This window comes from Molothrus aeneus, chromosome 6, assembly GCF_037042795.1.
Source record: "Molothrus aeneus isolate 106 chromosome 6, BPBGC_Maene_1.0, whole genome shotgun sequence".
Lineage (NCBI taxonomy): Eukaryota > Metazoa > Chordata > Aves > Passeriformes > Icteridae > Molothrus > Molothrus aeneus.
This window is the reverse complement of record NC_089651.1, coordinates 22,894,409-22,910,303: the sequence shown is the minus strand read 5'-3', so window position 1 is coordinate 22,910,303 and position 15,895 is coordinate 22,894,409. Positions and strand designations below refer to the sequence as shown.

The following is a 15,895-nucleotide window of genomic DNA, read 5'->3' as shown; positions in this document are numbered from 1 at the left end:
AGAGGCAGGATCAAAACTAGAGCAGACTTAATGGGCTATTTGTTCTGTTTGTAAAAAGACCAGTGACTTTACTGTGTATAAAAATTACAACTCGGTTTCATTCAGAAATGAATATTTTAAGCTCTGTTGCACAGCTTTGTTCCTGTGAACAGCTGTTTTAATTCCAGGAGATTAAAAGGATTACATTTGGGAGTTTAAGTGTACCTGCAGCATCCATTTGTTTCTCCCTTTGGGGCATTCAGCGCTGCCCTCCTGTGAGTGAGTCATGCTTCAGGTTCTAATAATAGATCTCAAGTCTAACCAGTAGCACCTTACTTGAGTCAGGTTTTGGGGTTCATACAGCTTTTCATGTTCCTGTAAGCAGCTTCTCTCCCCTTTTACTCCTCTCATGTGATATAACCCTGAGATTGCAGTTTAATGTGGTGTTGATGGTGGGTTTCTGCAAGCCAGGTCCATCAGTGACCCCTAACTTAATACTACCCTAACTTCTACTCCACAGTCCTATGTCCTCATGCCATTTCACTTCAAGTGGTAGTTTACAAATGTGATAAATTACATCTAAATATATTAGGAAATCTAATTACCAACACTTATATGGAGATTTGAGAGGTGGATCTATACAAGCTAGTAAAGGCAAAGTATAAGACAATGAAGAACCATTGATGTTTAGAAGCTGAGTTCTTTCAGCCAGTTTTGGGCTGCTTACTGGTAAAAAAAAATTGCTTTTGAATCTTTATGTTAAGATGATCATGCATCTTCCCAAAACCCAGAAGATTCTTAACAGGCTTTGGCTAAATCCAATAGAAATTTTTCTCCAAGTTTGCCATGGACAAGAAGAACAATAAAATATATAGCAAATGAAAGCTTAAAAGTAAACAAAAAATAATTATAAACATATATCTCCTTGTGTGAATATTCTCTCTGAGTTTATTTCTTTCAATTTAAATTGATTATGCACAGACAATACAACTGAATTCAATCATTACAATCTCATAACACTGTGAAGTAAAAGGTAATAACTATAGATTAAAAACATCCAAAAAGATGTTCTACAAGACAACTATGTAATGGAGGTACATATCCTGCACCAAGACAAAGGACTGGAAAGAAAAGCAAAAGATTCTTCCATCAAGTGGCTTGAGATAAGAGTCAAAACAAATAAGATTGATTGGGACACAAACTGCCAGCAGGACAAGGCAGCAGCAAGATCATGGAAGAAACAGACACGGCCTATTGACATTCACATATTAGCTCTCAATACAGGTGGAGAGTTAAAAAATAAATTCCAATCATCAAAAATAATTCCTATCATATAGTTATTGACCAAAACCAGGGCCCACAACTCTGGTTGATAATTCAGACTGAGGCCTGAGAAGGATAGAAAACATTATAATGATCAAACATTTACCTAAGCATCCTCCTAGGATTTAAGCGCTTTCATTGTGCAGATGGTTTGACAGTTCCATGTTCATGAGTCTCTGTGGTACTTGCTGTCTGGTTACATTGGTACCTACTGCAGAACCATCCTAAGCCTGTCCTAAACCACTGCTTACCAAAAGAACAGCAACATTTCTGACACCTTTTTATCTCCTGCTCCCCTGAGTGCACTGAGACCTTAATTACCCTGATCAGCTTCACTTGGGAGCTCCTTCCAAGCCTTCCACTCATAGGCCCAGGAACACAACTGCAGCTCAGACCAACACCTTCAGTCTCTTGTGAAGCTATAGGGGAGGTGTGTCCCTCTCCAGTGTTGTCACAGCCATGCCTCTACTTGGTCATGAACCCTATTCATCCTGGCCTGTGGACCAGTTTCATCCTTTGACCTTGGATCTCCCTTGTCACTGTGAACGTCCCCTGATGATCACTGGGCTGTATCTGCCTATTCCTTCTGATACTGGCTTTACAATTTTCCTGAAAGAGATATGAAACAGGAAAATTCAGGCAACACCTATTTTGCCCATTAATGACAAATAAAAATGCTTTCTTTTAATTTCCATTGTTTGGTCTCTCAGTCTTATATCCATCACTTTGTGTAAAAGGACAAGCATTCATTGAAGATGTAGAATGATATTACTGTTTAATGAGCTTCTGATTGTACTTTGAGTTGTAACTATTTTCTTGGATTCTCCTGGTGAAGGATGATGCCAATAGCTTTGAACCTTGAATGAGATTCAGAAGAGTTGTTATGGATGACTGTATGTGCTACAATTGAAGGGGAAAAGGGAAGGTTGTGGGTTTTGGTACTTTTTTTAACAAGTCAAAGTAGTCAAAAAGTCAGACTACAAGTTACTACTTTTCTTTAAAACAAACCAAAGAAAAGTTATCCCTCATATAATTGCCTGAGTGTGTGCAGTGCCTAGTGAAAAAGAATTCAGACCATGAGGGGGAGACATACTGAAATACGCATGGGAATTAGAGCCTTCTGCCTCCTCATAGAAAAACCTCTCATGTTCAAACAACCTGTTTGCCATTGCTAAAAGGATAAATCTCTTTTCCTGCTGTGGTAATGGGAAAAAAGGAAGGCACATGCAGTAGCTGCAAACTTGCGGGCACGTGACTGTGGGATTTTCCACTGACAGGTCTTCTGTGCTGCTGCTGAATGGGGTATAGACCCTGTGGTCATGCCATAAACACGACATTCCTCCATGATCCTCCTGGTGCTGTGTCATGGGAATTATGTCCTTTGTTATCAATACAGGCTGTTCTTGTAACCCTTGTTTGGCTGCTTCTTCCAGTGATTTCCCAGACGTGCACATTTCCATCCCTGCAGCATTCCTGGGAATCTTTGTATTTCATTCCACAAAGACTGGCCCAGCTGGATTGCTATGGATGTAGTTTGGGGGAAGAGACAGAGTCCTAAAAGAGATGTTCTGCTGCATCCCTGGGAGGCTTTGCATACATGAAGTTTTCCACATTCCCAAAGTGGTTTTGGTTCAGAAGTCTCAGCTTCACATCTCCTGGGTAGCACCTCAGAAGTATAGACTTGTAGGGGAGTCTCAAAATGTGCCTGGGGCTCTTTCCTGCCACTATAGCTTCCAGACCAGGACTGCCTGAGGGAGATGCCCACTTCTGTCCCAGAGCAAGCTGAGCACATATCTGCATATGGGTCCAGGACAATTCCGATCATGATTTGTGATGCCAGCTCTCCCTGCTGAAATATTCTCTTGCTCAGCAGGTGTTTTCTTCAGCAAGATGGTGTCTCTGAAGATGATGGTGTTGCATTATCTGGTATTTCTTCTGGAGATAGCCAAGGATGAGGAAGAGGATGCAGGTATAACTGTATGTTTGTGTGTGTGTGACAACGAGTGTTTGGAGTGAACTGGGCCAGTTCAGTGGTAGCCTTGTGAAACCACTCCTAGGCTGACACTCAGGTGTCCTGCAGCCCTGTCTGTGGGGTTCTGCATGTCCCTAGAGCTGGAGAGAGACCCCCACTTGTATGAGGGAAATGCTACATTTTGCTATAGGGCAGTAAGTAGAGATGTAATCCTACTGAACAGGGCGGCTTCTACCCTTGGGTTGAAATCGGGACAAGGGGCATTTATGGTCACAGCAAGGGGATGTTAAAGTCCTCAGGACAGAAATGGCTTTCAGACACAGTGTCTGAAAAGTGACTGCCTGGGTTGCTCACCACACCCTGAGCTGATGGTATTTCATGAGTTGTCCTGGGACAACTGAGCGGCCACATCCTTGGGTTGAACCTTGCTCTGTCCCTGTGACCACCTTTAGTCTTTTTCAGTCCTGTACAATAAGGATCAGACCAACTTCACACAGACCTGGACTTTGCATCTTAGCAGAGAAGTGCCTCCTCTTCCAGTGGAATTAAAAGAAGAAACTGCAGGCTCTTAACATCAACTGGGTCTAATATTTTCTTAGCACAGATTGCTTGGTTTCCCTAAAAAAAACTTCTTAACTATTGTAGCAATTTCAGCAATACACAGATGATCACAACTTTATTAATTTCTCAGTCATTGCCAACAATATTTCCGAACTCTTATCAAAATAATTATTCCCCCTTCAAGGGTAAGTACCTGAATCACCTGAGCCTGCCTTTTCACTGTTGTGTGGAACATCTTAATCACAAATGAAATTTCTCTCAAAAATAATGCTAGGATGTTAGTCCTCATCCACTGGCTTTGCAGTATTATTTCCTCCATTTTGTTTTGCAGGGGCTTAGGAATCAAAACTGGAAAAAAATTTTCTAGACCTGCATTTTTAACAGCATTTTAGAAGGACTACTCCTTTAATGATGTGTTGATAGCAACATTTGATTGCTCAGAGTAACTCAAACAACACATCAGAAGCTGAACCCATCTTGCAGTGTCTGAAGAGCTGAAGAAATGCCTCTTCTAAAGCAGCTTCAGGATTGCTGTGTTCAGAGGCATTTGCACAGCCACTGTGGGTAAGGAAAAAATCTTCAAAGGAATTAAAGCTTCTCTCAAGAGCTGATTGTTTCTTCATCTTATAGTATAAACACAGACAGGCCTTTGAGCAAATTCTTTCAGATTAAGTCTTTTTGGTGCCTCCTTTAACAAAATAAAAGAATTTTTTTTAAATTCATTTTCCATGTAAATTTCACTCTGAAATTCAAATTAATTTCCCATTGTTTTTTTTCTAGAAATGTATTTCTCTGAGAAGAATTTCAAGTTTTCTAGTGTTACAAAGTAACAATAGGAAAAGCGTTTCCTTTTTTTCAGCCATAAAAATACAAGTATTAAATACTCAGGTTAGTCATGTATTTAACTATCTGTTTATACTACAAATTAAAATAGCAGTCTACTTTTTTCTCAGATCACTTACAGGCATGTCTTGGTCAAGAGAATATAATTTTTAAAGTGTGATTGTAGGCAAGGCTATAAAATGAACACTCCAAGAGTTGTGACACTCTTGCAGATCTCTTATGAGATCAGAAGAGAAGAGCTTAGCTACTTTCTTGACAAAAGATTTCTTCTCTGAACATGTGCATGAACTCTGGCAGCATTATCTTGTCCTGTGATAGGCTTAATCATCTCTACGGGATCAAAAATGGCTTGTGGCTAAACGAGCACCCTTAGCTGTCCCCTGCCTGCCAGAACTGTACAAGGAAAACTGCAGTAGGAAGTACCAGTCCATTCCTGGAAGTAGATTAGTCTTGTCCACCTTTCTTGTGATTTAAGGATATAACAGAATTTGGAAGAGAGAAGTCATTTTTGGAAGTGGAAATATTAGGCTGGTGTAGGACTCTGTCTGTCCTAAGCCTGTCCAAGACCTTTTCATGCTCAACACTGTGAAGACCATAAAATGAGTTTTTAAAGTTTGGAGCTGGTCTCTTCAGCCAACTAACTAAACCCATGATGATGTCAGTGGTATAATTAAGAGACATCCCTATGACTGAACAAAGGGGCTAAGAAGTCAGACCACGCTGATGGTGTGTTTGGCTGGAAGCGACTACTGGAAAAGAGAAGCGGAAACTTCTTTTTTAATGAAGCTTTTTATTCAATTAAATAGAAAGAGGTAATAACTTAACTGTGCAGACAAAGGGAGACGTACACCAGATGTATAGAATTTGTACATTTGTATGGCTTGGGGAATAAACATTTTCAGGAAGATGAAAACTTTGATTCTTAATAGAATTAAATTTCATACTGATCCAAGCCAAGACAGGAACGAAGTAGGAAACACATAATTTCAATATTCACAGAATAGGTTCTTCTTCATTAAGTCAGTTGTGGATGCTAGATCTTCTTTGGGTCCTCACTGTAAAAGAAATGAGGGAATACTTAGCTTTCAGAAGTCTCTGGACAAAGTGTAGCATCTCTAAAATACGTATATACTAAATCACATTTTATCTGGCAGCTAAGATTGCTTTATATTTGTGGACACAGCAAAGTGGCACACGCAGTTTCTTAATTTTTCTTTCCTTCCATAGCAACAGTGGACAGAAACAGATATTATAAAGAGACAATGCAAAATTTCTGGTTTGGTTTGGCTATATGGTCAAGTTAGTGCATTTCAGTGGATTCATGCAAACTCTGCATGCTTGTTCTTATCCCATGGCAGATACAAGGCTGCATGACACAGCTGAGCTTCCGTTCCCCCCAACACAAGCTGCACTGCTCTGCACTTGCCATAGGCTGCAGTCACACACACAGGAATTCCTTTATTCCAGCTGGTACACACTAACTAGAAAGCCTGTGGTCACATAATTGTTTAGTTGTGCCCTTAGTTCTTAATTAAATGGGACTGAAGAAAATGTGTTCTAGCTGGAAAGGTTCCAGGAATCCTGACCATGGAAATGCTGCCTCTCTTCTTGTCAAGGGCCTGGGTGACTTCATTCACTGTAGATCTGTCTCACCATCTGAACTGTGTGATTGAAAACAGCACCTTTTCCAGGGGAATGATATATTCAAATGCTGCATTACGATTTCTTCTCTTTCTACTGTGCTAGTAACACTTGTAGTGTCATTAAATTGATTGCCCTTATTGACACATGCTTTGGAATGGCACATATCTGAGAGGGAAGGGGAACAGTGAATCACCTGGCTAACACCACTTAACCTGAGTGTGGTCCCATCTGCATGAATGAATAAATGGGGCCAGTGTAGAACTAATCTCTTATGTCAAAAGCAAGGAAGGAAGTGATGACCCTCATGGAGAGCAGTTCTTCAAGGTTTTTCCTGAGTGAATAGAAAGGTTGATTTAGCATGGACTGTTTTCCTTGCCATTCTCCTTGTTCTCAGACTTACCAGCAGTAAACGTGGCTTGGAAACCAGAAGCTGTCTGGGCACCATCTGTGATGAACTCTACAAGCATAAGATTACTGGAAGCAACTATGCCTTTGGGGATCTTTGATCCACAGGTCTTGTCCATTAGAACTGGAGAAGACTTGCTGGATCCATCATAAACTTTAACATAATCACCCTGACAACCTTTAGTTATTTGCAGATTAAAGGCTTGAAAGTACAGGGAAACCTGGAAGGGAAGAGAAAATAAATTTTTAATATATAAGTATACTTTCACGGAATGTCCTTTAAAACAGACAGAACCTAAACTTTAGCCAAGCACAGACTCAGAGACTAGAGCTGCTTACCCAGCTTTGCCTCTCTTCCCCTGAAGTTGCAGGGTTCAGATCTAATCACTGAATACTCCCATGCTCAAGGAGCTTTGTCCTGACTTTTCAAACCTGAAGCCCAACTTGTGGAGATTTTTCAAAATCACAACTCTGAATTGTCTTTGTCTATACCTGGCTTTAGCACATACCTCTCTAGAAGTAGAAACTATTCTGAAGTTTTTCTCATCTGGTAACTGCTGTACAGAGCACAAGATGCTTAACGTTGAAAGAAGCTCAGCTGTCTTTCAAGACCACTCTTAACCTATGTTTACCTTTCTGGATCGGGTTCGGATGAGCCAGACACAGTTGGTGTTATCTGAGTAATTCCTTGGGTAGTTGGCTGATCTCAGTGACCCAGAAGGTCCATCAAGAATAGTGCTGCAGCGACCTGAGGGAAAAATGCTTGCTTCAGGATTGCAGAAGATTTCATAGTAGTAGTTCATTCATAACTACAATCTCTTCAGAATGGACTGATCTCTGTTTTCTGGTCTATCAGCATTCATTTCAGAGTACTGGTACATCTTGATTAAAAGGAGCATTCATGTTGTCCTACTGTCCTAATATTTCACATAATGCATCAAAGAGGAAAGTAAAGTAGGGCTCTGAAAATCATTCAATTTATTGATTAGCTCTGTCATTTAGCAAGAGATCTCCTTCTGCAACTCTGTAAAGAGTGAGAGGTTTCAATTCACTGCAGTTGGTGCCACTGCTTTCCATTCCGAAGGGGAAGTTAAGTGATGTCAGAAGAGTCAAGCACAAATATGATGCTTCTGCAATGCTTAAATTCTAAGCCTAGGAGGAGCACTTGGGGTGCAAGAGGTAATACTTTCATCTTTTTTTTTCCTTTGATTGAATAAATTTCTGTGATTGTATATAAAAAATTCTTCTAGCAGAGGTTACGTATAAAGAGTTTAAACATACAAACTTAGAATGACAAACTTTTGAAAACTGGACAAGGCAACATGAAACTGTTCAAGTTCAAAGGAGCATAAAACTGTTTTGTTTTGGATCAGGTCTTAAATACCAGCTGCCATGAGGAGTGGTGATATCTGGTTCTTTTGGGATTTATAGTTGTCTGCTGAACTGTAAGAAATCAAATTATTCCATTTAAGTTTAAAATGTGGTATGCAGTTAGTCTAGTTGCACAGCAGCCACTCATGCTAATAGCAAATGTATTTGATTTAATTTAGAGGCAGTTTCCATTTTCTCACTAATCCCAATGTGCCTCCAGCTTTACTTTTGCATTCCCTCCCAGAGTAACCCTAGTGGGTACCAGGAATTCATGAGAATAGTCTCACAGTCTGATGAAAAACTGCTGTCTCTGCCATGTGCCCAGATCTGAGTTGAAGATAACAGGGAGGTCTGGAGATACTTACTGCAGTTGTAAAGTTTGTTGATTTTGGCCACATCCAAGTTGCTCATCCCTTGTCTCTGTCCAATATGTACTGATCTATCAGGAATTGGTACAATAGTTGCTTTCCCAGTGGTATTGCTGAATGTGTATCTGAAAAAACCCATGAGAAACAATGCTCTCTAAGCACCATAACTTCTTTCAGGATTCAGTAGGATGCTGTGACTAATAGTGCTGTTTAAACAGGCCTCATTGAGATGTCCACCAGTAAGAAGAGTCAATGTCCAGATGGCCTCCTTTGCTCCCAAGCCCAGCAGTGGAGGGCTCCCCAATGGTAAGCTAGGGGACAGTGTATCCCAGCCCTAGGGAGCAGCTGCTCTGAACTGACTCACACTGTTTTTCTCAGAGGAGGAATTGGGGAAACTGATAGTTAGGAAAGAGTTATGATAGAAACTAATTCTGATATAAGATTTGAGTTCCTGAAATAGTAATGCCATGCTGCTACTTACGGGCCATAGTGCATTACTGAGGAATAGTCATACGGAAGATCCAGGTTATTGGAGTTTTCAAATTTCTTGAAGTCTGGTCTGTCAGCTGTAATATATGATATTGTACTTAGAGTGTACTTCTTCCCTTCTCCCTTCAGGGGAAAAGGGAGAGCTGGGAGCAGTAGGATGTGTCTATACCACTTCCTACATTGAGGAGTTCAAAGTACTTACGAGGACTGATGTACTCCCACATGATCTTTACGTGTTTATCTCTGTCACTTCGAGAGTGCTCATGCAAAAAGCCCAGAGCATGCTCCAGTTCATGCTGAATTACTCCTTTCCACATGCAGCCTCCTTTCATCACAGACACAGTCTGTCCACCTCCTACTCTCCCATAGTTGGACCAGCAGCTGAGAGAGGCATTGAACAACAAGACTTACAGGATTTTTATTGGCAGGCAGGCAAAGAGGCAGAACAGAGAACCTCACTTCACACACCTCTTGTTGGAGTGGAAGGATTCCTCTCTCCACTGTGATAGTCAGAGTGCAAAAGTGACCATGGCATATAAAAGAACAAAGTGTATGATCATTGCTAAATGGAAAACTTTTGTTAGCACAGAGGCTCCTGAATTCTGACTTTACCGTGACTTTAACTCTCTTGAAATAACAATTTTTTTTTTTTTCCAAAATACTAAAGACAGTATCAGAGCCGGAGATAAGACGGAGATAACACTTTCAGGCTAAGTGTTGAACAACTTTCTCATAAGGTCTAATTCTGAGCTTGATGATCAATAGTGTGATTCAGAGAACTGTTTATTTCATAAGTTGGTTTACTTTTGTAGATAGGACCTACAATATTCAATATATGTTGTGCTGAAGTGTGCACTGTACCACACAGAAAACACGAGCTTAGACATTCTTTCCCCCTTAATGGTGCTTTTCCATGGTTTGTATTATTTCAGTGTCTGCAGTGAGCTCCTGATGTACCTGATGAGCCCTTGCCCTAGTAAGGTACCCAAGGAAGATACCTTGGCACTGTGATAAAACAAAAGCTTTTTCTGAGGTCACATAGAATCAGTGTAGGGAAGGATTGAAAAACAGAGTAGAAGTAACTTGTTAATTTATCATTCAACTCACCCATCGGCAGATCTAATACTGAGGTAGTCACGTTCTGCCTTGCGATTCACAAAATTAATACAAGTCAGTGCTTCAAATTCTGCCATGGCATCATGAATCCCTTTTACATGGCTCTCCTCTGGGGAAGAAAGGGTTAATTTTAGGGGTCACAAGCACAGATTAGCAGATGCCATTAAAATCTCACATAGTGTCTCAAAAACAGGATAAATGAGGGACAGAAACATTAGCCTAGGTTCTTATGTTCTTTTTTTGCTCAGTACTGAATTTTGTTTAAGATTTTAACAGCCTGGCACAAGACCCTCTTTATCCAGATATTTGTCCAAATGTATTCAGGTGCCTCTTTTTTCAACGACTTGTTCTTAATTATAGTGGCCATTTTTGATGTATCTTATTGGACACTTGGAGACAATTAAGAGAAGCTGTTTTACTTTTGAAAAGCAGATCATTGAAGCTCTACTGTAATAGTCATGAACCTTATAAAGGAAGGCATTCTGGAAGACAACATTAGAGGGAATGGTTATTGTTGTCTCCAAGAGATCAGTCCCAAAACATGATGCAGGCAAAATGTCTCAATGAATATTTCTGGTTCAGGTCCTTGTAACTTGAAATTTATTTGTGCTTGCACAGCACAAGTAAATCCTTAGAACTGATTTATTCAGCTGTTTTTGCATGCTCGCTCAATGTAAGTTTCTCCCTGAAGAATATTGGACAAAACCCATTTGAAAAATAATTTCTATTCAAACCCACCATAAGCAGGATCCAGTTCGTAGGGAATACGAACAATCCCATCACTGGACTGGGGCCAGTTGCAATGGCGACAGTTGATGGCACTGCGACTCCTCCGTGGAACTATGTCACCTTCCTGCAGGAACTGGGAGCTGTCTGGGGACAGAGAAAGGATGGAAACATTTCAGCCATAAATTGCTGGACACCTGCTAAGCACACCTGAAAAAACAAGCAGTCTCAATAGTAAGAATGATGTTTTATTCTGGTACTATTTAATTATCCATCATGTGACACTGAATGAATGGCATAAAATATCTCCCCAGGAAGGTGCAGGGCAAAATCAGAAGGTGCCAATAAAGAAACCCAAGAAGGTGGGCAAACCAAAAAGAGGAGAGTTGTCAGGAGAAAACTGTAAGAATATTTGGTGTCTCTCTCTACAGACTACTTAAAGTAAAGTCACTTGAATGACTCTTGGAGGAGGAAATGTGAGGAAAACAAGCTGATAGATCAGGAAATGTTTGGAAGGATCAGGGAAGAGGAAGTCGGGAGCAGTGAGAATGGAACTGACTGCAGCTTATCTAGGAGACTGCACTGCAAAGCCATACGATGGCCGAGTGCCATTCTTCATTCCAAAAAAAGGCTGTTAAATAAGCATACAAATACCCACATTTTCTCTTTATGTCCAAAGAATGACAAAGATGTTGAAAGCTAAAGCTGAAGAAACTGTCTGAAGTTTTCAGTTGCCTCCACACCTGGGAGCATCAGTACTGACACAATCGTTTGAGATGCTATAGGGCTTCAGCAGACCACACCATAATCCCAGTGGTATCTCTTACATGGTGATGTGTAAGATGGGAAAAACATTTGCACAGATTGTGGTAAGACATGGTACCTCCCACATCACCCTAAAAAAGCAAAAAAGACAGCTCCCTTATAGACAGGAATTTGGTGGCATTACCTTTGTTAACTTTCAGAATTTTGTTAAAAATATCTTCGTCCTCCTCATCAGTCTCTGTAGGTGAAGGAGATTCTGTGCAGAAACACAAGAGTATCACTTTCTCATTCCCAGAGGAAATATTAATCCTGACTTTTTACTCTGATGATGCATGATTTTTCCAGTGACGCATGTAAAACTTACAGAGTCTATTTAGGGACTGGAGGGATGTTCACTCATGTAGATGTTTGTTCACTGACAACCTTGAGAACCTCCTAGCTGTGGTTATTTTGGCATTAATCTAGTCCCAAGAGCCATTCTCATTCAATTATTTCATTCTCTCTTCTTTTTCTTTTCCTAGCCATCATATTTTTAGGTCTGAGATGGCACAGTTTTACTTCTTTATGAACAACTCACACTCAGATCCCCAACATAAGATACCAGAAACAAAAATGGATGGAGAGCAGTCCTGCTACTTCTTGCCGGACATGATGACCTCCTGAAAACCCCTCAAAATCAATGAAACTGGAACTACATTCCTGTTCCACGGGTTGGACTGATGTCCCCATCTAAGCCCAGCATTGGGGACTCATAGGCCTTGCTAGCAAAACCAGCCAACTCTGTGCATTATGCAGCAAGTCTTGACATCAATAAAAAGCAGAAACACGTGACCTCTGTGCTTCTAACCTTTAGAAGTGGCTTAATTCAGAACATGAATTAAGAAGAGCTATTTTTAGCAAAAGTAACAGCTGAGGTTTTTAGCAAGGCCAAGCAATTGGCCAAGACCAAGAGACTTTGCTTTGCATGAAACATTGTGGCGAGTGCATTTATTTGAAATTCCTCATAAAGGTTAATTTGTATTAAACCTGTGTTATTTTCTGAAGTAACTGAGTAGATAACAATCAGTATATCCCCTCAAATATGTATTTGTAGATGGAGTAGTACATACCATATATATTCTCCTGCGTAGTAACCTGCAAGAACAATACATTAATATTATCTCACAATTTATAATGTAACATTAAATCAAATAATAAAACATATAAATTATCAACAGCATGCAGGCTACCATTGGCATCTTTCACCAATGCAGCTTTTATGTACTTTGCCATGTGCAAAGAAGTACCATGGGGTGGTAGATACTCTTCTTTGGTAAACCTGGCAACTAGGGGTATCATACAGGCAAGTGCAATATGAAGTGTGGAATAAGGTTCAGATACACTCTGATGCACGGTTGAGCAGAGAAAACTTTGCTACACAGATGTAGATCCAAGAGTCCTGGCCTTACTTTCCACAATCTTGAACCCCAAAGTGATCAGAAGGGCTGAATTAGCTTTCCTTACCTCAGTAGGCTCTGTTGCTGCAAAAAGACAAAAAGACAAGCATCAGACTCTGAATGCAACTTCTCAGTGTGAAACAGCATGGATGTACCTCCTCAGCCATGGGAATGCCTTTGGCAGGTCCCTTGGAGGAGTGGAGGAGAATGGAGTACACCAGCTAATGCATAGGCACAGAAATTAAAAAGATATTTAATCAAACAACTATGAAAATTCCTAGTAGATTGTGCTGAGGAACAGAATCCTAAGAATTTACCATCTAAGAATCAGCAAAGCATTTTATCAGTTTCAGTGTGGAAAATTGCAAAAGAAATCAGTGACAAAAAATGCTTTGTCCCAAGCTTTCTCTGCAACAGGTGCAGGCTAATCAGCTCAACAATATCCCCTGGTTTCAAAGTGTCAAACAATAAGGTTATAACATGTGATGGGGGCTATAATTTAGCATGGGGAAAATAATCTCAGCTTCAGTATGCACCTGACAGCAGCTTGGTACCATTCTAAGGTGCCTTTCTACCGTGATGCCTTCTGATTTTTCCCAAATATGAGATTCTAGATACAAACCAGAAGTGAAAATCTGACCTGATGTATACATTTTTATCTTCATTTTTATAATATCAAAAAAGTTTAAAAGTTGGAAGGGCCTTCAAAGGTCATCAGTTTATCTGCTTTCCCTAAGGCAGAAACAGTTTTATCTGTATTATTCCTGACCACAGTTTGTTTGACCTGTTCTTAAGTATGATGGATATGCTGCAAGCCTATCTGGCAATCTCTTCCAGTTTCCTAATAATTGCAGTCTTCCTTGTCAAAGTATGAAACAATATTGTTTTTCCTAGTTAACACAGAAACAGAGAATACTCATGTAAACAGTTATTATTTCCAAGCCCCAAATTTTACTATAATTTTTCTCAGTAAAAGATATACTAAGCTCTATCACCCCTTGTGGCACCATTCCTTTTTCATAATTATTGCTCGAAGGTAATGAGGAGATGTCTTCCTTTTTAGACTCCATCTAGCACCTGCACCAGAATCGCTTTTATTGAGCTAAAAAGACTTCAAGTCTGTGTTTTCAGGCTGTTACTTCAGTTATATGGCAATGGAAGTCCACTGCAATGATGGTGGTTTATTATAGAAAAATTTGGTCAGTTCCCACCAGCTGCATCAGAGAGATCCATGGCATCTAAAAACATTCTGCAGGGAAGAACATTTTTGAGATGGGTTGACCAGACCCAGAATTTACGTACCCAAGAGGCACTAGATTAATTGAGTAGTCAAAGTCAGTGGAAATTAGGCTCCAGATTCCTAGGCACATAAAGCCCGCAACTTCTTTTTAAAACCCAAATGAGACACCACAGAAGGCGTCTGCCATCTCCTTGATGAAATGAACATCTGGTGTGATAGGGCTCTCAAAATTATACAGCTCACATTTTCCCTACACTCTAAATACTGAAAGATGTCTCAAAAAGCACAAAAAGCAGTAACAATGATAAATTAAAACTCATTGCATGCATTTGTCCCAATAAACCTGCAACTTTGAGTCTGAGCAACTGACTACCTTGAACTTGAGCAAGAGTGTCCCTTGGTCCCTTCTAAATACACTAAGCAGTAATTTTACAACATCCCATGTCATAAATGACAGTTCAAAAGCAGAATTTGTCAATGTTCTTTTGTCACTGACTTGCTCTATGTCAAGCAAATTTTTCCAAGGTGTCTTCTCTTTGTACACATTACACCCAGCCTGTTCTTGCTGTAGTTAAAGTCTGCCTACAGTTTTCTTTCCATTGACCTCTGAAGGTCTGCAATTATCTCCTTGTATTTTGCAAGTTAACAAAAGCTGTTCAGCTAAGCCTGTTCTAAACCAGAACAAAGCAAAGCTTTCTTTGATGCCTGACATATTTTTCATACAGCTGAACCCAGGTAGGAAAGGAGGCAAATGATCAGCAGTCTTATTATAACATTCAACTTAATGAAAAGGTATCAGGATGTCTAATTAAAATTTTATTTTCAAGCCTGTGAAAGCATATCTAAATTAACCTAATAAACCATGCCCCAAAGTCTGTGTAAAGCACATCTTTGTAAAAACACATCTGTTCTCAGCTCAATAACAAGTTATGAAACATAGCCTTATTCAAAAGGCCTGTCAGTGCTTTCACATGCTCTAAAAGCAAGTCAAAACCAAGAATGTAATAAACAGTCAAGAAATAACAGGTGCTTTTAAAATACACTACAAATCCTACTTACTTGTTGTGCTGTTTTCATAGTTGTCCTGCAAAATCAACAGGTAAAAGGCGTTATTCTTCCATAGCTGACAAATACAGCAACAATAGTATCAAAATCAGGATGAATGGAGGAGCCAAATCATTATATTGCCTTTATTTATTATGATATTAGTAATATTTTCTTGCAGAAAATTTATCAAAGTGGGCCTTCACAGCTTCACTCCAGGAAGAACAGACCAGCTAGGCGATGGGTCACAATTGCAGGGAGCTGCTCTCACCTGAATAGGGAAGGCCAGGGCAGCGGGCAGCAGAAGTGCAGCGAGGACCAAGCACCCCTTCAGCTCCATGGCGCAGTGCGGACGGAGCAGCGTGCGAGCCCTGCTCCCTGCCCCCGGCAGCGCTGCCGCAGATATAGCAGCGGAGCCTGCTGGGCCCGGGCTGGGAACCCTGCCCCAGCCAATGGGAATCCCAGCAGGAAGCAAACTTCTTTTGCTGCCTCAACAGCAGGTTTAGCCCCTGGGCATCTCCCGGTGCTGCGCTATCGCCGCCGCCCTGAGCATCCCTAGGCCGCCCAGGGCCATTCGTGCTGCTCTCGAGAGCTGGCTCAGCCTCATGCTTGT

The 15,895-nt window shown here is 40.5% G+C and overlaps 1 protein-coding gene across 1 annotated transcript; it reads right to left on the bottom strand.

Annotated features, from left to right (window-relative positions):
- Window positions 1–5,698: 5,698 nt before the first annotated feature.
- On the bottom strand, window positions 5,699–15,623 carry LOC136558275 (astacin-like metalloendopeptidase). The gene is made up of 13 exons (XM_066552615.1): window positions 15,554–15,623; window positions 15,298–15,322; window positions 13,066–13,082; window positions 12,672–12,696; window positions 11,747–11,818; window positions 10,810–10,944; window positions 10,063–10,180; window positions 9,158–9,336; window positions 8,948–9,032; window positions 8,464–8,591; window positions 7,360–7,475; window positions 6,723–6,948; window positions 5,699–5,733 (listed from the first exon to the last, which is right to left on the bottom strand). Exons 1-13 carry the CDS (start codon window positions 15,620–15,622, stop codon window positions 5,699–5,701), a joined length of 1,230 nt encoding a protein of 409 aa, XP_066408712.1. The 5' UTR covers window position 15,623.
- Between the last annotated feature and the right edge of the window lie 272 nt (window positions 15,624–15,895).